The 23,070-nt window shown below is 43.3% G+C and overlaps 1 protein-coding gene across 2 annotated transcripts; it reads right to left on the bottom strand.

Moving 5' to 3' along the window:
* Positions 1 to 22,584, bottom strand: KCNS3 (potassium voltage-gated channel modifier subfamily S member 3). Of its 2 annotated transcripts, none has more exons than XM_063391830.1 (2): positions 22,437 to 22,584; positions 1 to 3,823 (listed from the first exon to the last, which is right to left on the bottom strand). In XM_063391830.1, exon 2 carries the CDS (start codon positions 3,772 to 3,774, stop codon positions 2,293 to 2,295), a length of 1,482 nt encoding a protein of 493 aa, XP_063247900.1. In that variant the 5' UTR covers positions 3,775 to 3,823; positions 22,437 to 22,584; the 3' UTR covers positions 1 to 2,292. The 2 variants fall into 2 exon arrangements, with proteins under 2 accessions (XP_063247900.1, XP_063247899.1); XM_063391829.1 differs by lacking the exon at positions 22,437 to 22,584 and adding an exon at positions 18,765 to 19,463.
* Between the last annotated feature and the right edge of the window lie 486 nt (positions 22,585 to 23,070).

Raw genomic sequence — 23,070 nt, forward strand, 5'->3', positions numbered from 1 at the left:
TGTATATTCTGTGATCCTTGAGTAATGCTTGATATACAAAAAAATATTTTCAGTAACATATTTTCAACTATTTAATACAATTTCTTGCAAGTTTTATTGCATTACAATATTTTTCATTGCTTTTGATCTTCAGTGGCAACAAAATATATATATAACTATATTTTATATGGACATCACCAGGAGATTTTCCTTGAACAGAGAATAACTTTTTTGCTGTTATTCTGCTGCTTCCTATTAGATTCATATGCACATACCTATTTACTATTTTGTACCATTGCATCTTTTTAATGTTAATTGTACAGCAAAAAAATCACATTTAGGCTAACTTTGCCTTTTGCTATTCCTTGAGCAAAAGAAGCTCTTGAATTATCTTTAATTGTCTGTGAAGCATCACATACCCTTACAACAGTCAGCAAGTAACAAGCCAAATTTTGAGGTTTCTCCAAAGCTGAAAATATTTTCTTTAAGTCCCATATCACTATATTGATGCACAGCAGTCCTGAGAGACACATCTTTAGGTGTGATCTGTCTACAGATACATCTATAGGTTGATCCTGTTCTTTTTTGTTTCTCCATCTGAGAAAGGGGTTAGAGCTCTGTGCCTTAGTAAATTTAAGTGCACCTCAGTTACTTACTTAATACATTTTGCAATAGAAAATCTGGCAGACATATGAAAAATCAAGTTTCTGCAGTGGCTAAAATCCATTGTCATTTTCTGGCATCTTACTCAGTTCTGAAGTCAATTCCTATGGAGTTTGATCTTCTTGAATAGAAGGTCAGTACAGGCTTCTGTATTTGACTCAATAATATTTAAAAAAATAAAATAGTCAAACCTCTCTTTAAGGAAAGTATTGACATCACAGTGTCTTCAATTCTCCATTGCCCAGCATCTGATTGAACCACTAGACAAATGAAAGAAAATGCGTGTTCAGACACACTATGGACTATAAGGTCCACTTAACACTCTAAGGTCTTTGAACTTCTCCAGCACTGCTTGAAACAGAGCAGAGTTAGCTGGCTGCTTGAGAAATCCCAGGAGAGGAGGGGAGTGCAGGACTGCAGAGCTGCCAAGCAATGAGCATGGCTCCAGCACACAGCACACACCAGGAAAGCTGCCACCACCACCAGATGAACTTTAGAAAAATGAGCTGAAATAGTTCCAGTGCAGATGCCCACGTGCAGTGCCCACCCTACATCTCTGATGGGCAACATATGGCAGAGAGGAGCACGTCCTCACCTCTCCACTGCTCAGCACTTCAGCCCTGGACACAGACCCAGCACAGCAGCCAAGGCCCTGCTCCCACTGCTCCGACCACTGAGGCAGCAACCCCCAGCAAGGAGCTGTGCTGGCAGCAGGGAGCAGGAACTTCTAAAGACCACCACAGATGTTTGCTTCAGTGCTCACAAATCAAAGCCCCTGGGAAAGCCTTCTTAAAGTCCACTGGGTGGCCTTAATCACAGCAGGATCCCTTCCAGGCACCAGAATTACTCAGGGTCACAACAGCAGGAGAGGTGGCTAAATGGTGCAAAAGTCTCCTATCCTGCTTAGACCAGACACTTCATCCTGGGACTTATGACTTAAAACCCCTAGGACTTGACTGAGCTTGGCCATGGCTGGATCCTAGGAAAAATATAGGCACAATGGGAATCATTTGTTTTAACAAACTAAAAATGTATTGTGCTTTTGGAAAGAAATTAATAAATATTATGCTTCCACGGAGTAAAAACCAGTATGTACCAATATATTTTCTGCCCCAACTTAGGGAACAGGTTCCCAACTCTAAAATTACATTAATGTATTAGTGAGCACAATTTTACATGTACACAATTCCTTCATTTATCTAATGTATTTGCAGGTAAAAACTTCACTAACTTGTGCAATAGTTCTTGCATGTTTGTAATACATCTCTACCTGAAGAGCAGCAAATTATAAATGCAAAGTCTGTGTAAGATATGAGACTGCTGCAGGGGAAAAAACAACAAATCAAACAACAATACTCACAAAACCAAAAAAGCCCACTTATCTCACATTTAAAACTCTTTTCCCAACTTTTTGTCCCAAAAAATGCATAACATTAGTTGTGTAAAAACTAAACCACTATATGAGGCATATTTTAAAGCCTCATATAAACAATGACGCTTTTATGGCATCCTCAGAGCAAAGAATGTTCAAATATGGCTGAGAGTTAAGTACCCTGAGAATCAACTGCTCTAAATGAATTCACTGGAGTCTGTCAGTCCACATTTACCAAGATTCAGAAGAGAAATAAAGAGAAGTAAACACGATTCAACTCATTTTCCTGTACCATTCTCTAAAGATACTGTGTTATAAGCATCCTCCATATCTTGGATACTGGAGGCATCTGTTGAATCTTGGTCACTGACTACAATTCCTACCGAAGAAAGGCTAGAAATGAAGGAGTGCATCTTTTTCGCATAAATATCCCTAATGTTAAAATAGGGTAGTTCGTTGCTTTTCTCTTTGCGATCATTGTTGCACTGGTCTCTGTCAATAGCTTTTTGCTTTTGGTAGTACTTGGAAAACTTATTGAAAATAATGGTGATTGGAAGTGCTACCACCAGTATCCCACAGATAATGCAGAGGGTCCCGAGCAGCTTCCCAGCAAGTGTGACCGGGTAAGTGTCCCCATAGCCAACAGTGGTCATGCTGATGGTTGCCCACCACCAGCAAATAGGGATGCTCTGCAGCTCTGATGAATCATCATCTTTCTCCACTGAGTAGACAAGCACTGAAAAAATAGAAATCCCAACTGACAAAAACAAAAGCAGAAGCCCAACTTCTTGATAGCTGTGTCTCAGAGTGGCACCCAAAGAGCGCAGTCCCACAGAGTGCCTGGCCAGTTTCAAAATGCGGAATATCCTCATTAACCGCAGGATCTGAACCACTTTCCCCATGTTCTCAATATCTTCACTTTCTTCCTCCTTCGTGTCCACAGCCAGTGTGGCATAAAATGGGATAATGGAGACGAAATCAATGATGTTCAGTGGTTTTTTCCAGAACTTCTTTTGACTTGGAGCAGTGAAGAGCCTGATCACCAGCTCAGCAGTAAACCAGATGATGCACGTAATCTCCACAGCTTCCAGCACAGGGTCTCCAATCTCCCTGTCATTGGCATCCAGCCTTTGAAATTCTGGCATGCTATGAATGCACATGGCCACAATTGATGCCAGAACAACACTCAGGGATGACACGGCAATTAACTTAGCAGACAAGCAGTATGCGGGATTTTCCATTCTGACCCAGATCTTCTTTCTTATTTCACCAAAACACAGATTATCAAACTTCTCTAGCTCTTTATCAAATACGGATGACTCTTCGTTGGAGGAGTCCATACTGTCATTGCTCTTCTGATCCCAGTCTTTATCAGGACCTTCTTCTTTCCGTTCTTGGTACCGGTTGCTGCAGCAGGAATCAATAAACAGCTCATTTATCCCCCAGTACTCTATTTCCTGGCAGAAGGAAAAGACACAAAGTTCTTCCATAACGTGAAGTTTGCCTGTGTAGTAAAAATTCAGAACGTATCGGAACAAGGAAGGATTCCTGTCAAAGTAATATTCCTTGTCTGCCACACTATAATCATCACATAGTTCTAGAATAGCCTCTTCTGAATGGCATTTGAGAAGTTTTCCAAGTCTGGTATGGGGAAATCGGAGCAAGGTGCTTTGATCCACTGATTGCTTAAAACCACCCACATTCAAATTGATAAGTTCTGCATCCTTGCCAGGTCTGCGGAAAAATTCACCATAAACCATTTTGGACAGACGAGTTCCACTGCTGTTGCCCAATGAGATTACATAGAACCTGAAAAGAACACAAGATATTGTTAGAGCATTTAATTCAGTTTTGCTCTTGTGACACATTCTTTTCTCCATCTCTGTTTACTGTGAAATGCTGTAACAAAACAAACACAAAAAGAAATTACATTATGAATACTCTTATTCAGCATTTCACAGGTGTAGTTTTAAATCAGTTTGGTTTACAGCTTTAACAAATTTGAAACCAGTAGGTTCTGGTTTAGGTCTCCTTTTTACCAGGGTGAAGGCAGGCTACCAAATTCATCTGCAAATCAGTCTCTGTTTTACTATCACACTGAAATTAACAGCCATGAAATCCATGTACTTCAATGATGCAAAAAAATCTTTAAAGAGAAAACTTGTCAATCAATCAAAACATTTAGGATAAAACTCAAGCAGGTTTCTCTCAATTGGAGCTTCAGCTGAGTTGTATTAATTTATATGATGTTGCAGTTGATAATCCACTAATTCCAATGTTATTAGCTCAAATGTGGACTGCAATTACTTCTGCTGACATATCAATTCATTTACCTCTAGGGAAACCCACACAAGAATGTTCTGTGTTCTTGAAAACATATCAAAACTGCATTTGAAGCTTTTCAATTCCTGACTTCAGAATGCTGTAGTACATATTTGGGTATTTTGCTATCTGCCCTCCTATTCACCTGAAGTGTCACAACCCTCTCTCAACCTTGGTCAGCTCCTGAAGCAATTCCTATTCTGCCACAGCATAGCCACAACCACTACAGCAATGCTGAGAAATTAAAGTGTCATTTCTGCAAACACAGCTTTCAGAGATGGAACTGCCACAGTGGTTTTTCCTCAACAACTAACTGTGGACACCTGCAGATGAACAGAAGAACGTTCAGAAGTTTCCGTATTTTACTACAAATTCAGCTGAAACTGAATTCAAAAGGCAGTTTTAGTTACTAGGTAAGTTAATTTTTATAGAACTGCTTTCCTGCTTTCCTTCCAAGGAGAAGTCATTTTGAAGCCAAAACTGGCAGTTCTTACACTTGCCATCAGATTATATGAAAATTCAGATCATGAGGAAAGCAAATGTTTTTGATCTCTGACACTTAAACACTAATCGAGGTACACAAAGCTAATTTATTTCATTTTAGTATGGAAATCAAATCATTTTAAATGTGACAAAATAGTATCAAAATCCTCCTGTCCTAAGAGATCAGAGTGATTCACCCAGAGTGATGGTGTTTGCCTCCCCAGGTCACCATCAAATGTGATGAAGCCCTGCCCTCCTGGGGATGGCCAAACACCTGCCTGCCCATGGGAAGGGTGAATGAATTCCTTGTTTTGCTTCACTTTTACTTTACCTATTAAATGCTTTTTATCTCAACCCACAACTTTTCTCATTTTACCTTTCTGGTTCCCTGCTCCATCCCACAGGGAGTGGGTGAGCATGGGGCTGAGATGCCAGCTGAGATTAAATCATGACAACACAGAAATGATTTTGCACCTTTAGATTTAGTTTGAAGGCAGGTATTTGCTAGTTAATAGAGTGGTTGTAAGACACATTTCCTCCAGGCATTTCCCAAGGCTTCAGTTTTTAGGAATCATTAAGATGTAAAATAAAAGCATTGATCTCTCCTCACAGAAGAAGGGCAGCAAGACTCATCTGATAAACATCACTACACTTCACTCACGATCTAGAGCCAAGCTCTGTTTTATAGCATTATAAATAAAAAAAAATTTTAAAAAGGCAATAAATCTGGGGTGACTGGAAGTCAAAGTATATTCAGACCCAAAACCCCTCTAGTTATTGATTCATTTTAGTCAATGAAATCTCCACTTCTAGCAATACATTAACATGAGAACACTGGCAGTGGAAGTGAGCACTATAAAAACGAGGCAAGATCTCAGATCATAGAGCAGTAGAACTGTTAGGGTCAGAAGGTACCTTAAAGATCATCTCATTCCCACCCTCTCTGAAAGGGCCAGGGACACCTTCCACTAGACCAGATTGCTCAGAGGCCCATCCAACCCAGCCTTGAGCAATTCTGGATGAAGTGGGATGAGATATCCACAGCTTCTCTGGGCAGCCTGTGCCAGTGTCTCACCAAGAAGTCCTTCCCTATATCCAATCTAAATCTGCCCTCCTTCAGCTTAAAGCCATTACCTTCCTGTCTGGGGCCACTTCTGACCATGACAAATAATGACAAATATAAAGCAAGTTTTACTCAGAGATAACTAAAGCAAGAACTTAGTGCTCAGCAATTTCTTAGTACACTAGACTGACTTACTGTTGAGACAGCAATGTAAAACCATATTGATTATGCAGATGATATTCATAATGGTGCCTCCATCAAATTGTTCTGTATAATAAATTCAGTGAGCCATAATTTACTGCTTTATTTTGAGGGTACTGCAGTCATCATTTGTGCAAGATACAGAGACAAAGTGGATCTTGCTTAGAAAGACCACGATCCAGAACCTGCTTAATGTATTACTACTATTAAATGATTTTTAGACTACAGAAAGAATGTACAGAAAAGACTCACAATAACTATGTCAAGAGGAGCTTCATCATCTGAAGAATGTCTTGTTTGACTGCAGAGACCTTGATTCCTGAGCCATGGACTAGGACATTGTTGTGCCAGTTACCATCAGAATATTTTGTGTTACTTTAACAAGTGGCTCAAGCCACAGGGCAATGATCACAGATGGCAACTTCTGTCTCAGCACAATGTGCTCTCTACTCAAGGAAACCCTTTACTCACTCAGGAAACTTTTTTCCTCAAGTGTAAAACTCTGCTTAGCTGGAAATTATATTTTCCTGGAGTGCCAAGGCCTGTGTCATGAACATCCTAAAAACACAGAACTACCAGAAACATTCCAAACCTCAACTTGAAGTGCAACATTAACCTCTTTGATCTTCTTCAAATACAGATAACATTATAAACTGGTAACCATTCCAAACCATACAATTCTTGCCCTGGACAGAGTGTAAGAGAGCAACTAAACAAATACCAGATGTTAGTTACTTCTTTGCTTTAATTGCTTCAGCTGTTTCAAGGAGCTGCTGGGTAAGAATTCATATAGAATAGAATAGAAAATGAAACAAGACACAGAAGGAAGATGCTTGCTGGAAGAATGAACATTATTTTCCAAGATAATGAAAAAAAAAAAAAGAAACAAACAAAAAACAACAAATAGAAGTTCCAAATGTTAAGCTTCAGGGCTAAATAAAAGCCAGTCATAAGGAAAGCTGCATGAAAAGGATACAAACTTTAGAATAAAAAATAAAATTGTTAGGAACGAAAGAAAAAAAAAAAAAAAAAAACAAAAAAAAAAAAACCACACCAACAACAAAACAACCACCCCACAACTGACCCTCTCCTGGCTAGAGTAACACCCCCCACACCCCAGACAATCTGAATAGGGAGAGCTGCCCTGAAGGAAAGTTGCCTGGCAACTTTTCCCTACCTAATTGAAATGTGAAAAGAAGCTGCCCACACCTAGATAGCCCTATTGTCCTTTGTAACTACCTCATTTAGCAAGAGTAACTTCGGCTATGACCAGGATAAATGCATATGCATTTGGATATGCAGATAGGGCAGGGCCGCCCCCGTGGATCCTGGGAGGTTTTTTGGGGGATACTGCACCCCAGGACAGGAAGCTGGATTCGTCAGAAGAGAATTGGATAGTGCCCTGGCTGAGCGGGGAGTGGGTGCACCTCCTGGCCTGGTTTGAAGATTGGCCATGACCTGTGAGGAGCCTGAATGGAATGGGAACCGGCCAGCTGAGCTGACTGATGTAGAGAATGGGAAACTCTTGAAACTTTTCCCTGAGGGCAAAGAGCTGACTGCCAGTGCTCTACCTTCTGATGGTTGACCAGAGAGAACTGCCAGCTGTTTCTATGGGAACAAGGACTCAGCATCCACTGGGACAGCACCTGCTCCTTCAGATGGCTGCAGTAGTGTGGAAAACTCCGATCGGACTTTGCAATCCTGCTGATGATTTTAATAATGAGCTGATCACTTTAATAAAGAGCTGAATATTAATAAAGGCATATGCCCTGTTCTTTTCAAAATGACAGGATCTAACTCTTCCCAGTCCAATCTGGATATGGGCTCTAGCCAGTGCTTCTGCAGTCACACATTGTTGGTGAGGACACAGGCCCATTGTCTGGCTTGGAAGGGGAGTTGCAAATTTCTGGGCTTTAAGCACGCTGTGAAACCCCTAAAGCTCTCAAAAGGGGAGTCACAGAGACAGTTTGCAGATACAGTCCCTTTGAGAAAGCTTTGCCACAGATGTGTAACACGTCCCAAAGTGCTGCGTTTTCCAGCCTCTTCTGGAACAAACCACTAAGATTTTTAGTGACCATGTGGATCCCCATATTACACAGTTAGCAAAGTTCCTCCTTCTCAGTTATGTTTTGCATAGTATCTACACAAAGTCCCCATTCTCTGTGAGGTCCTACACCACAAGCTTCAGAACATCTTTTTTGACATGTTGAATCTTTGAGTGTGGTACCACCCTGGCTACTGGTAACTCCAAATTGGGGCAGTTTCATCCTTTGTTAGCATTAATCTGTGATTATCCAGACACAATAGAAAGCTGAACTAGTTTACAGTTGTTGTGCTCTGCTACTTAAAATACTCAAAGAGAGCACATGCCTACAGATTTTCTACCAGTTTCCTTCATGGCTGTGTTGTCTTAGCCTCAGCTCCTGCTTCCCACACAGTTACACTCCATAAAAACCTCTCAAGATTAAGTTCACATTTCAGCATGGTTTGCTCTAAGTTGAAGGAACATAAATGAAAGGGCCTAGTCCTGCTCACAGTGAAGTCACAAGGGATGTGACACCGATGTGAGCCTGAAAGGGCACACAAATCCCAGTAACCCAACAAAGTATTCCAGAGCTCCAGGTCATTTTTTGTCAAGGAATCTGGTGATCTTGGTAGATTTCCATTTTAGGGTTCCAAACTCAGGAAATTCAACTGTGAGCAAATTCCCTGTAAAGAACCTTACTTCGGCATTCATCCATGCCCAAAAATCAGATTTTGTCTCCTAATGATGCAGACAAACACCTGGGCTGTTACTTTGCTAATTTCCCGACAGTTAAGAGCTTCTACAAATCATCCAAGCTACACACGTGCAGATTTTGACACCTAAGTACTTCTAAAATGCTGTGGATAACAAACCATAACAACCTTCAGCTCAGGATCAACATTTCACTGATTTTTTAAGTGTTTGAATTTCTCCACTCACTATAGAGCAAATACTTGTCTAATGTGCCACCCAGAAGTACTGTCTACATTTTCTGACTCACTGGGCAGAGAAAAACATTTAAATGCATATATAATTTACTTGATCAATCACAATTAGGGATTTGGACTGAAATCCAGTTAGCATGACTTAAGTTGTTGTCTGTCAGCTGGGCAACTGCTAACTGCTTTAGCACACTTAATTAAGCCTGGAAAAATGTAAGGTAATATTACTTGGCACAGCCTCTTTCACTGTGATTTAACCTGCAACATTCAACTCTCCTTTGCAATACTTGACATAATTAAGTTAATTGTAAAGTCATTCACATGCCTCACATTCATGGAGGGAGAGGTTAACTTTAAAAAGTCATCTAGCACAAATAGCAAGACCATCTGAAGAAACTACTCTGTGGTTCTGGACATTCTGTGAGGCAATGAGGATAAATTAATCAGCTAAATTATCTTCTCAGCTGTAATTTATTTTTATATTCTACCGGCAATGTCATCCTTTATCCAAAATATTGCATTAAAAGGCCATGAAAGTAATAGAATTATGCAACTACATTTCTTTTTAAACGGATTCAGTACAATCTCCCAGAAGACCTCAGGTAAATAAAGTTTGAGTTGAATTATCCAGGCCAAATTTTGTTCTGATGTTCCTCCCATGGTAAGCCTACTTAGCTATGTTCACCCCAGCACAATTCTACTGTTACCAGGACGTTTTAGAAACTGAGGTTGTGCCAAATGTTTGTGTAACTTTGCAATACAATGAAGATCAGAAAGAGATGATCATCATTTGGAAATAACAATAGCTGCTAGAAGCACTGCTTACATTCAAATGTAAAATTATTTAAATATTTGTACTTGTCAAAAAACTACCTTCAAATATAGGGGGTTAAAAAAAGAATCACTTCCTCCAAAAGACTGACAAGGAACAAATGAAGCTGTTGTAACTGAGAGTAAAAGAATATAAGCGAAAATAGAAGAACAAGCACCTCCAGCCCATGCTCACACCACTCAGCTGAGGCACAGGTTTTTGGGGATGAATCACCGGGGTGGGGTCCCCCTCTGCCATGACTAGATAAGCAGCCTGTATGAGTAGTGTCATAAGGTGTGTAACTTCCATGGGACTAATACAACGTAAAATGAATCCTCCCAAAGTGAAATTTTGGTATTTCCACTGTGAGGATGCTGGCGAGGACAGAGGACATGCCAAGGGTTGGGTATGAGAAAGAGGCAAGTAGCAACACCTAATATCACCCAGTTATCAGAATGTCACCTTGTAAAATGATTAAAGTGAAAAGAAAAAAAAAAGAAAGAAAAAAAGAAGAAAAAAAAGTTACTTTTTCTGACTTGAAAAGCCCCTGGAGATAACACACATTATGAGAGTTAACAAAGCTTGCACCTTGCAACGTTCCCAAAGGCTCTGCAATTTATATTCCGTTCATATAAATTAAAAGATGATTATCCACAACTAAGTGGAAGTGCCAAATTAAAACGTGCTTGCTTGAAAACCAACCTGTAAATCCCCGCCACTTAAGCACAGTTAGAATGCTGCAGTTATAGTACCTGCTCCACAGACAGCTCAGACAGACAGCTGACCATACCAAGCACTTCCTTGTGTTCTATTATCCCAATGCACAAGTTCACAGCAATTGAAATTCGAGAAGATATCAAAGGCATTGCTACAAGCAGGTCAGAGTTCCTGAGGTTGGATGATTAAAGAAGTTGTTTCTCTCCAGGTTATTTTGGCAATAATCTTGTTTTAATTAGGTCTGGGTCACATTAATGGCACCCATCAATAGCACAGCTTCAAAACACAAAGTTCTATCTGAAGTGGACATTGTAACTTGTAGTCTAGGTACCCTACCCTGGTAATGAGGGCAATTTCTATGGATCCCTTCCCCAAATTATTTCTTGTACCCCATTTTCCACTGAGGTCTCCATTGTTTCCATTCAAGTACTTCTCCAGTGATCACAATCAACATAAAATCCTATTGTTACACTTACTGTGGTAATTTGTGGTACCACTGGTTATCAAAAATATCTGATACATGATCCCAACATCAGACACTTCCATATAGAAAAAAAATTATGCAGAATAAAAACATATCAATATACTTCTTAAAAATAGATCTGCTTTCTCCCTTCATCATTGATTAGTCTAGAATCCATGAAGATCCTTGGTGGAACTAATTCACTTATAGATGTCGTGTGGTTTTAAAAGTTTACCTACCTAAGCAAAGAAAATAATGCAGATACACAGAAACAGAGAGCAGTGTCCCTGAAGTCACACAGCAGATCAGCTGCCCACAGACAAGCCCACATCCCTCTCACACCATTACCTCCTTCACAGTCTCCTCAAAAGCTATCACACACCATTTCAGGTACTGGTACTCTCAGACATGTGGGCTCAGAGCCAGCAGTCAAATGCATTCTGACAGTTCAGCCCTATAGCAGCTAAGTAAAGAAAAACAAAACATAAACAAACAAAAAACCCCAATAAACTAAAAAACCACCCCACAATATTTATCTGGCATAGAAAATCTGAATAGCATTCCTGTATTTGCAGTGCAGTTTCAATGTCCATGGCTGTACTGAGGGGCTATAATGGCAGAGGTGAGAAACTGCCCCATCCATCCCACCACAACTCCTTCAGGCCTAACATAAAGGGATGAACATTTAGGCATGATGTATTTTCTCTAATACACAGGTCCAAGAACCATTGAAGACCTTCCTGAGTTTTAAGAGGAGTGTTAATGGTTCACAAGTCTCTGCACAGTGGCAGGTTATACCCACATAGAGCCATAACTCTTCCATGTTTAGGAAAGGAATGCTGACCTTGGTGCAATTCAGAATATTCTTATCTCTTGTGGAAGGGGTACAGAGTATTAAAATTAAGATTTAGCTCACTGCAAAGAAGACTGATCTGATACTCAAAATCTATTTGTTTGCCCATCCTACATTTTCTGACTGCAAAGTAAAAGTAGTTATCCTCATTTCTCACTTTGGAGTCTGAGGAACTGCTCTCCTATACCTAGTACAGACTGCAGAGCTGATGATCATTTCTGCTCCCAGATTATCTCTTCTCACTTCTAATTTCTTTACTTTTTTTTTAGTTAGTGTTTTTTTCATTTTTGGAAGCAAGGTAATGTTTTTAAAGGACACAAAATCCAATCACAAGTCAGTTTCACTGGGTGAAAAAGCTGTTCTGAACAATCTAAGATCTATGCACCACCTAAAGTAGGACTTTCCCTCCTTAAACTGGGAAGAGACATGAACATAAACACCAGGATTATGTTGTAACACATTACAGCAGAAAAATCTGTAAGGAGACCTGAAAACAGTCTTGCCTATGCTACCTGCAACATCTGCACTAGCAGCAACCTCAGGAGCAGCAGAGATAAAAGGGCAATTCAGCTGCAGAGCACAGGCCTAAAACCACTCACCTGGATACATGTAACTTTTGAATCCATTACAGCTTTATTCTGCAAAGTCCTGGCTTTGGGATAAACTGCTTGAATAAAAAAAAAATCTCCCCCAGCAATACTGCTCTGGGTGTACTTCAGCTCATTCTTTGGAGCTTTTTAAATTTATTCAGAAATAAGATGCTTACATTAGTAATATACCATTGAATACAGAAAACAGGCTTAGAATGGACCTTGAGGAGTAATACAATTCAGCTTCTCCCCCTCCTCAAGGCAGGATCAGCTACTTCGAGACAAACTTTGGCAGATGTTTATTTAATGTCCCGTGATAAAGCCTCTCCAGAGAGGTTGTGGAATGTGATCCAGTGCCTGAATGCTCTTGTTCTCTCAAAATTGTTTTCCTAACATCTACTTAAGCACACTGTGCTGCAGTCCAGACCCATGGATGTGTACGTGTACAGCAGATTTGGAATGGGACGGAGTCACTGAGGATGGACAGCAGAAACAGACTATCTACAAATTCTTCACAACAAGTCAGTTCCTTCCTTTGCTATATATTTAATTTTCCTTGTCAGTCTGAGTAGATAAAGTTACATCATATTTATTTATGTTTTGAAAAAATTCTATTAATTTCAGAGATAAACAAAGGTTTTCTTTACCATGGTGAAGTTCTCCAAGATATTCAGTCTCTTAGGCAACAAGAACACACGCAATTGTTATTGCGAATATTCTGAGTGAAACCTTCAACTAAAATCTGTAAAAACACTTGTGTTTGCAGCATGTTAATCTCACTAAAGGAGTCAGTACTGTTCAATATAAATTCTCTTGACCCCAGACAACTCTGAAGCAGAGCTCCAAATCTCACTTAAATATGAGTTCTGCAGTCCAACATTCACTTTCAAAGCATCCAAGTCACTTTTACAATGTGCTAGTATGCATGACTTGAGGCAACAGGCTAAGGAAGGATGTGTGGAGGCAGCTGGAGAAAATACCTGCAGGAGAGGCACAGTTCAGAGCCACGGTGCAAACCTGACCCACACTGAGGCCTCCACTCCTTGGAGCACTCAGATTTTGGTACATGCTCACTGCTCCTACGTGGGACATCACTTAGTTACACCACTCCTCCTGACTTTCCAGGTAGCATCACAAATCTGTGGCAAAAAGATCCTTTGGAGGTCATCTTGTGCCACTCAGTGGCAACGCTGGTTCAGTTAAAGAAGGCTGTTCAGAGCCAACTGATTTTTTTAACACCTCCAAAATTTCCCAAACTCTCTGGTAACCTGGTCCAGTCAGACGCCTCTTATGAGGAAAATATTTCTCCTAAAGCCTAGTTAGATGCTCTTTTGTTCCAATCTGGGTTCAGTGACTCCTCTGTGGGCCTGCTGGCTACAGCCTTGCTGACAAAGCCCAGCTGGCCTTCACTGTGAGGGCACAGTGCTCACTTGTGCTCCATCCTGCTACCACAGTGCCCATGTCCCTCTCTGCAGAGCTGCCTTCCAGTCAGTCAGCCCCCAAACTGCTGCATGGGGCTACCTCAGCCTAGATGGAATTTCTCCAGAGTGCTGACAGCCCTTTCAGCAGCATCCTATCAGTCAACCAGTGTATTATTCGTCATCTCAGTCCTCAGAAAACAAAGGTGTTTTCCCTGTTTATTCCAACTTGGCTGTCCCCACAAAGCATTCAGCAGAAAGGACATTTGCCAGAAAATGTGTGAAGCGAGTACGTGACAGGCTAAGATACAGAATTGCATCACTGCACCACTGTTCAACTGCATATCCATAGAAGCTGAGGCATTGTCATTGCACGCAAAAAGGAACAGCCAGCAAGTAATTTTTTCCACAAAGTAAGTCAGTCCTAACCAGTGCAATTAATTTCAACACCTGTCAGTATTATTACCCATTGTTTTTTCACAAAGTGCTGAGTAGACTTGGATTTACATATGCAAAGCAACATCACACATTGGCACAATTTGTAAGGTACTAGAGGTGCTATGTGTGTGGGCTGGATTCTGGCTAGTATGTGTGTTTGCACAGCCCATAATAATACAGTCATTTAATCAACTCCATGTCAGACCTTACAAAATTACTCTGGTGCCATTTTCGCTATTGTCTTCCAATGACAGAAAGTCTGAAACAGATATAAAGCCCAACCAGATTAGAAGAAATTTCAGAAGTCAGAATCCAGCCCTTTACTTCTCCCAGCTTTATTTTTTTACAAATATATTTTCTAATGTTGAAGATGACCCACACAAATGTCTGTAGAAGGAAAAATGAAGGTGTGTGGCTGCATAAATCCTAATCTCACAAAATTAGCAGATGTTTTGTGGAAGACATTACAGGACAAGGGATGTCTTAGGATTTTGCCTGGGCTAAACTTCGGCTAGATAGATTCATAAACTCCCACAACAAGCCCCAAGGATTTTGAAGGCACCACACACCAAGAGGTCCAGAGGAAGATCTGAGATCCTAACTACATGTCTTCCAAGAAAGAATTAGAGTTAATTAAGCATATTCAGTGCATTGAAAGAAATCAAGAGCAATACGTATTTGGGTGTTGTTGCTAGTTTCCCTTTACAAGCTGCTGCTTGAAGCAAAGTACCACTGAACATCACTGTAAGCAAAAACTTTTTCTTGGCCTTCAGGGCAGTGCTAATCTACAAATCTCTAGAAGAAAAAGAAGATATATGAAATTATATTTTTTTCTTTCTGTATACTTTTGAATGAAGTACTTCAGTTTGTGCTCAGTAAAATTCTGGAGAGAAAAATGCCAACTTCTGCCTCTCACTTAATTTATGAGGCAGTTTTCCCACAGTCCCCAGACTTCATATCTGAATACATAAACCCTTGATAACATCTGAAATCAGTAATATTTATCACCAAGAGAAACATGTCTGATTGCCTCAGACAAAGTCTCAAGGCCAGGAGCTTTTAGAGGTGCCAGATGAGACTTGGTCCAAATTTTTCAGCAACCTAGTTTCAGGTAGAGTTGAATACACACCAGCAAAAGGAGTCTTTTCAAGTCATGATGGACTTCTTACAAGCTAATGAATAAAACTGTGCTTGAATACTGCCTTAAACCAGGGATTTTGCTCAACTCCAAGGCTAAGTGATAGTTTAAGAAGCCTGACACATATCCCCTGTCTCTAGCAATTACAAAAGACCTCAGAAAAGACTGGCTTCATGGTCAGGAAATGGATGGAGCATCCCAGAGACCCAGGAACAAGCACTTTGCCTAGCAGCAAGTGCTTGCAGATTAAGCTATTCTCACTTTTAAGATTCACACATTTCAACATAAACCCACAATAACTCTTGTTTGAGCACCAAACATATATGAGCTAATTTTTCCTTTGTTTTGTTCTTTTCTGTCATCATAAAAAATAATCAAAGTAAGAGGGAAAAACTTCTCTCTGCTTGGACTAATATGCAGCAAACTGAAACAAAATCACGGCTCCCTGAAAAGAACAGTTTACAATGAGAACATAAACACCATTACTGTTTCCAGACTAATGGCACTGAGCTAAAATATCACCAAGAACTCATTCTATCCCCCTTGTCCAGCTCAAGCTTTTACCAATTTCATGGGTGAATTAAAAGAGCAGTATTGATCTATGCTGGCTGCCCTTTTCAGAGCAAACATTGCACTGGACAGGAAGATACACAGATCTTCTTAGCTTAAGAAGAATATACAAGGCAGCATCATTTTCAGCAGCTTATTCAAGGGAAAGGGTGTCTGCCCCTAAAATGTCATGCTGAAACCATCATTCAATGCTTGTCACTAGCTACAGCTAAACCATATAGGACTGATTTACATTTGTGCTGCAGTAATGAGTGAGCTGTTCTCAAAATGAAAACCTAACTTATGGCTCTATTTGCTCTTCTCTCAACAGACAATAAATGCAGTTCATAAAATTACAAAGCAGCTTGGAATCATAATCTAATTAAATCAGCAGTAACTGACTGAAATAACTAAAGAATTTTATACATATATATGATAAAGCCTTCAAGAAAAAGTAGTCTTCTTTGGGATATACCCAGTCTTCCACCACCCCTGTTTTAAGCATACTGATTGACAACAAATGTCTACAAAACTAATATTGTAGATTTATAACTGCATCTCACAAACTGTGAGGTTAATTCTTCTCTCACTGAAGTCAGGAGTGAGAACCCCCTTGCTCCACACACACCACCCTGGTACCAAACAGGTTTTAGAGCTGAAGCCTCCACAGCAGGTACCACCCCTGGAAACAGCAACAGCTCTTGTCTGCTGAAGGGGAGAAGCAAGCAGCATGGCAGAGCAATCAGAAGTTTATGATCCAATTTTTATGAAACTACCCAGGCTGTGTTGTAACTCCTCCATGCAAACCAAAGCTGTCATAGATTTTTCCTGAGTTAGTTATCTACCTCCCACAGGTAACCTGCCTGTACTTACATGAACATCAACAATCAATGTGTTAGGCTCAAGAAACAAAAAACAGAGAAATATGAAACTCTATATGGGGCACAAAATTACCAATACTAAGTTTTACAAGATTGATTTACAAGACAGTTTTTGTCCATAAATCTCATAGCACTTTATTAGGTGCTGTGAGGCAGATGCCTTGAGCTTCACGCTTTGGAACCTGAACCTGACTTGAGAGGTGACCTTTTCAATGTCCTGTAGCAGGTCAACATGTTCTACTTCAACATTCCCAAGTTCATGAAGTCTCTGCCATTGCTCTGAGGAGAAAACCAGCAATCCTCTGCACAACTTGAGCTCTGAGCCTGTTATTAGAGTAGCACTGAGCTTGAATGATTGAACACGTGGAAGAATTAACCAGTTTTTAAGATAGCAGTTTGCATCTAAACTGCTTGTGCAAGCTGATGAACAAAGGACAAAAAGCAGAAAAGGAATAAAAAGGAGGACGCAAAATTCTGCCTCAGATCATAAATAACCTATCCTCCTTAAACCAGCCACACTCTATTTTGTCCATGTGACCTTTGCTGATATCTATTGGCAGGTTAGTAAGACCAAAAAATTCAAAAAAGGGGAAAAAAGACAAGTTAGTTTCTTAGTCTTTACCCTAATATAGGCCTGCTGAGAGCATCCACAGCTCCAGCTGCACAGGAGCACCTCCAGAGCACTCACACAGCACAACACCTGGCAGGGCAAGAAGGGACAACTGCATCTCCTGCTGCAGAGGTGAGGATGGTGCCAGGCTGCCCATCCGCCACCGTCTGTCCCAGGATCCATTCTGGATTCACAGTCCAGCAGCTCTCCCTGCCCAAGATGAACCCTTAAGACATAAACCTATCTGGAGGAGATGGCAACAGACACAGAGCCAGCCAAAGCCAGGCTGATGTCTGCAGCCAGGGCACGTGGCTGCTCTCAACAAAAGGGACTCGAAGGGCTGAGCCACAGGGGCCTCTCCTGGAGCCCCCTCCCAGAAATTCCTCAGCAGCTACGAGAGCTGGTACACCCAGACCCCTCACCTCAGGCCCCACTCACCTGTCAGGGATGGGAAGGCAGAATGGGTAAGTTCTTAGTGTGAAGGGCAAGAAGATGAGCTGGAGAGTTTGTGGATAAAAGAAAGGAGAACAGAAATTCATGCTATGACTAGGGACATTGGGAACACCCAGCCAACAGACATCAGTGACAGAAACAATTTAGAGAGGGCAAAATGAGTGAACCCTTCCACACCTTTATATGAACATTACCAACATACAGAGACCACCATGTTTACTCCAGACTTATCTGAACTCCTTGCTGAACAGTGCACAAAAATCAAGATCTCAGGCTTTACCTGTAACACAGCAAATTGCCCCAAATGTGCAGCAAACTAAGAACAAGACCAGTGACCACAATGGGAACTTTCTAACACAAATCATAAAGCTCATCTTCCCAGAAGACAGGCGTCTCTTGAAACTTATGGTGGAATGAGCTCCCTCAGAAACTAAGGACCAACACAGTCAACACCATCTCCCTCTGGAAGACAGATAAATATTCTAGAAGTCATCTCCTCTAAAATGAAATGAAAAACAAAAGAAAACCATTACAAGCAACTATCACATACAGAATGCCCTTGCAAGAAAAACGAGCCAGTTATCCAGAAATGACAGATGACAGCAGTTTAACACACTGCTGCTAGGACGTCAGGTACATTATGAATGAGACAAGGTGAGCAGAACACATTCACATAAAAATGGAAAGTACAGTATTAAGGAAAGAAGCATCAGTAAAATATAGGAAAATGAAAAGGACCAGAAGGAAATGAGGAACAAAAAAGAAAAAAACAGTAAAGAATGGAGCAACATACCATTCAGCAACCTTCAAGGCAGTACCTTGAAGCAGATGATCCCCTGGCATTAACTGGTGCAGAACCATTGTCTGGAACAGGTCCAGGACAGTTTCTATCAGCTGAGGATTTGGTCCTCCACACAAAACCAGCCAATGCCAATGACAGCATCCTGCCTGGTTTTCTTGGGATGCCTTCCCCCTCAGAAAGTAAAGAGGCATACAGGAAGAAAATAAGACAATGCCATAAATTAAAAGGCAAGGCATAACAGAAATAAAAAAATAGATGAAGAGCAAGAAATAAAAACAAAGGGGTCGGGCAAAGGCAAGATAAAAAGAAAATATCCACAGATTAGTGGAATACATTTTATTTATTCATGATCTCTGTTTTATTATGTGTCCTTGGCAGATGTCCCACAAGTGAAAATTTGCAAGGCAGATAATGATGCAAGTATAGAGACTTGAGCCTTGTTTCTAGTCATTAGCCTTGGGCAGATCTTTTGAATATATGTGCCCCAATAGGAAGTAAACAAGTTCCTTAAATCAAGAGTCTTTGGACAGGAGACCTGCTGCTAACAAATGAGCTAAGACAGGGATTCCAGGAGATAAGACCAAGAGCATGGTCTCCACCTGTTTTCAAGTATCCAAGCTGAAGGTCAGGCTGCTAATACGGATACTGGCCAAGAGGACAGGGTCTGCCTCTGACCAACTCACACCAGACCCTGCCTGTCACACCCCTCCTTGTCCAGAAACACTGATTTCACCTGAGAGCACGAGGGCTGAGCTGCCCAGCTGGCAGGACAGGGATGCCAAGAGCAGGCAGCCAGGGGAGCGGTGGCCACGGCCCCTGGAGTGACCCAGCCCCAAGGCAGGACCCCTGTCCAACACCAGCCTGGCCAGGGGCTCAGCCAGGACCAAAAGCACCCCTCTGGCACATGCACCACTGCTGAGCTCGGCTGCCTCCAGTCTCCAGGCAGGTTTAAGGTGCTTCTGCAGCTCAGCTCAGTCGCTGCTGAACTTTCTTTTGCACTGAGGCTGAACAGCCTTGGCACTGAGTGTTAGTAGGTGATTTTATCCTGCCTGTGGCTGCAGTTGCACAACTAAGGTGATACTGGTGGCTAAACACCAATTCACCATCTTTTCAGGCTTAAGGTGGTTTTATTCTTCTTGCCCTGGGAAAGTTGCTCAGTCCTAGAGAGGGTGAGCAAAGAACTGCCTCTGCTTTAGGACCTCTCTGTTCCTACAAAGGACATTTTAGTAAAACATCTGACCTCACGTGTCCCAGGAACAACGCTAGAGGTCACACACTGCAGTTTGCATCAGCTCAGCTGAAAGCTGATCATTGATTTTCTTCTGCCCACACTCACAAATAGGAAGTTGAAGGGCTGCTACAACTTCTGTGGGTTGTCTTAGTGCTGACACAGGTAACAAGACATAGAAGACATTTACAGACAAGGAAGAAGGTCTCTTTAAAAAAGAGCTTTAATGTCCTCTGCTATGAATACATATAGACTTATTCTTTTATTTCACTGCAAGACTCACTTAAATCTGTCCAGACTGGATAAAGCAGATCTAACAGACAAGTAAAGAACTGTGATTTAGGAAGTCTGACATTATTTCTGGATCTTCCCCATACTTTATTTCTGAATTTGAAAAGAAATCTAATGATACTGCACCTCTTTTTAAAGAGAACTGTTTTGAAATCTACAGCTAGGAAGCACCCTTGTAAAACCTACGTATGACTACTGTCAACGTTTTTTTATCATCATTTAGCTACATACCTGTACTTAAATAATTTACACAATTTCAGAACAAAAAATCATTTTTGTCTACCCACAGTGCTATCTCAGCATAAATTTAGATACAGACACTAAAAAGTTTCTCTCTTATAAGCCAAGTGTCTTTCATTCCCCCAAATGACTACAGGCTTCAACACTGCTTCAATGGGCAGCTTCCCCCAGCAGTGGATATTAAATACATCTTGCAAAGTTGAAAAGCCACCTCCACTTCATGGCTTAGGATATAAACTCAGGTCAAATCCTACCAAATCTGTAGGTTATTTAACCCTAACTGATTAGAGGAGAGAAAGATTTTGGGAAATGTTGCAATTGTGACTGAGGAAAGTACGAATGAGTGGTCCAGGACATGTCTCTGAAAATGAGATCTGCCCTAGGTATTCCAAGTCCGACACCCAGAACTTGACTCACACACCCCCTCTGAAACTCCTGGCTCCCGTACAAAAGGTATTCTTGCTCCCTCTGTCCCCTCAGGACGTCAGCCTGAGTGCCTTATGCCATCTATTGGCCTGGACCAGCGACAGGCGCTCGCCGGAGAACTTTAATTCTGGGAAAGCGATTGTGTTAAAAGGAATCTGTCGGTAGATCTGTAAATTCCGCTAATGGAATCAATACACTGCCGCTGCTCAGATCTTGAGGTCTACCTTGCCCAGCAGACACACTGAGTTCAGCTTCCAGAATAAGCGGCAGCTGTGCTTTGCATTAGGCAAATGAAAAATAGCACTGATACAGAGCGATCCCGCAGGCAAGAAAATCCAGAAAATAAACAGAGAATTTTCAGTCCTACAGATGAACATTTTAAAAAGTAATTTATAAAAACAGAAAGCTCCTTCAAAAGCCACATAGTTCTAAAATCTCGTTAACTATCCCCAACTTAGTAAAGTCTACTTCAAATCGGACGTGCACGGTGAAGAAACTTCTTCCACATTTCCTTAGCCACAGAGGCTACTGTCGCCATTCACGGCTGCTTAAGTCCAGTTTACTTTTTACTCTAAACGAGTTTCTAAAAGACAAGGCAGAGCTCTGCAATGCGAAAGGTCTCAGAGGCACCGCTACTGATGCGCTCCCGCACAGGCCATTACGAAGCAGCCGCGGGGAGCTCGCAGGACGCGGCCGCTCCGGGGGCCACAGCGCTGCCCGCGCCCCGCTCCGGGGCCGCCTCCCGCGGGGCGCGCCGAGCGCCGGCACGACCGACCCGGGCGGCTCGGGGCAACACTTCGCCCACGGGGCTCCCCCTGCCCCAGGCGGCATCCCGCGCACCCCTCTTCCTCCTCCACCTCCTCCCCCGACTGTCTGCCCCGCAAAACGCAGGGAGAAGACCCCGCACCTCCGGCCCCCGCCGGACTCCGCGCTGTCCCCTCCGCCCGCGGGCCGGGACGGCGCTGCCTACCTGGAGCCGCGGGCGCCGCCGGCCGCCCCGCCGCGCTCCGCCCGGCTCCGCGGGGCCGCCCGAGGTGGGAGGGGAACGCAGGCGGCGGCAGGCGGGCTCAGGCGAGTCCCCTCCCTGGCCCCGGGCATCCCCCGGCCCCGCGCCCCGCTCCCGTCCCGGCGCTGCGGGCCCCGCTCCGCTGCCCGCGGTTCCGCCCCGTGCCAGAGCGGTGTCCCCTTGCCTCCGGGGTCCCGGTGCGCTCACGCCCGGGCGGTCGGTGTTCCCCAGAAGTCCCGCTCACTCCCCGCGGATCCCGCTCCGTGGCTGCAGGGGGTCCCTGTCCTTAGGTTCCCTCTTCTCTCCGGGACGTTCCCGCACTTTGCCTGTCCTTTGCACAGCACCCCCTCGCCTCGCCCCGCGCCCGGGGAGGTCCCGCTCGGTTCCCTCGGGCAGTCCCGCACCCACCCGGACCCCGTGCCCGGAGCACGCGTGGGGACCCGGCTGTGTCCTGCCTCGCCTAGCCACCTACCAGGCAGCCCCGGGTGTTTCCCCGCTCTCCCGCGGCTCGGGGAGGGGGCGGCCCGTCCAGAGCAGCGCGGCTGCCGGGGCGGAGCGGGCTGGGCCGGCCGCGTCCCGCCCGGGCCGGGAGCCGGTGCCGCCCGTGCCGCGCTCTGCGCTGCGGACTCGCCCCGTCCCGCCCGGGGCTGCGGCAGCGCCGGGAGCCGGTGCCGCCCGTGCCGCGCTCTGCGCTGCGGGCTCGCCCCGTCCCGCCCGGGGCTGCGGCAGCGCCGGGAGCCGGTGCCGCCCGTGCCGCGCTCTGCGCTGCGGGCTCGCCCCGTGCCGCTTTTGTGCGGCGGGGCCGGCACTGCGCGCTGCCAGCGCCGGGGATTGATGTGCCATCGATCCCGGCCCGGCCTGCTGAAGTGGCACATACGCGGCTGGGTGAGCCGGCGGTACAGCCTGAGGTGCGGAGTGTGCCCCGCACGCTGCAGGGGGAACTCATTTTTTTTTCCGTGTTATGCCCCAGAGTAGTTGTCTGCTTGTGTCAGGGCTCAGTTCTGCCCCAGTCGAAGTCAGAGGCCAGCTCGCAGTGTAACTCTAAAGCACAGCTGCGACAGCGTTCCACGATTAAACTTTGTCTGTTTCAGTGGTGTCGTTTTGAA

The sequence above is a fragment of the Prinia subflava genome, chromosome 2 (assembly GCF_021018805.1).
Source record: "Prinia subflava isolate CZ2003 ecotype Zambia chromosome 2, Cam_Psub_1.2, whole genome shotgun sequence".
In the NCBI taxonomy this organism is placed as follows: Eukaryota; Metazoa; Chordata; class Aves; order Passeriformes; family Cisticolidae; genus Prinia; species Prinia subflava.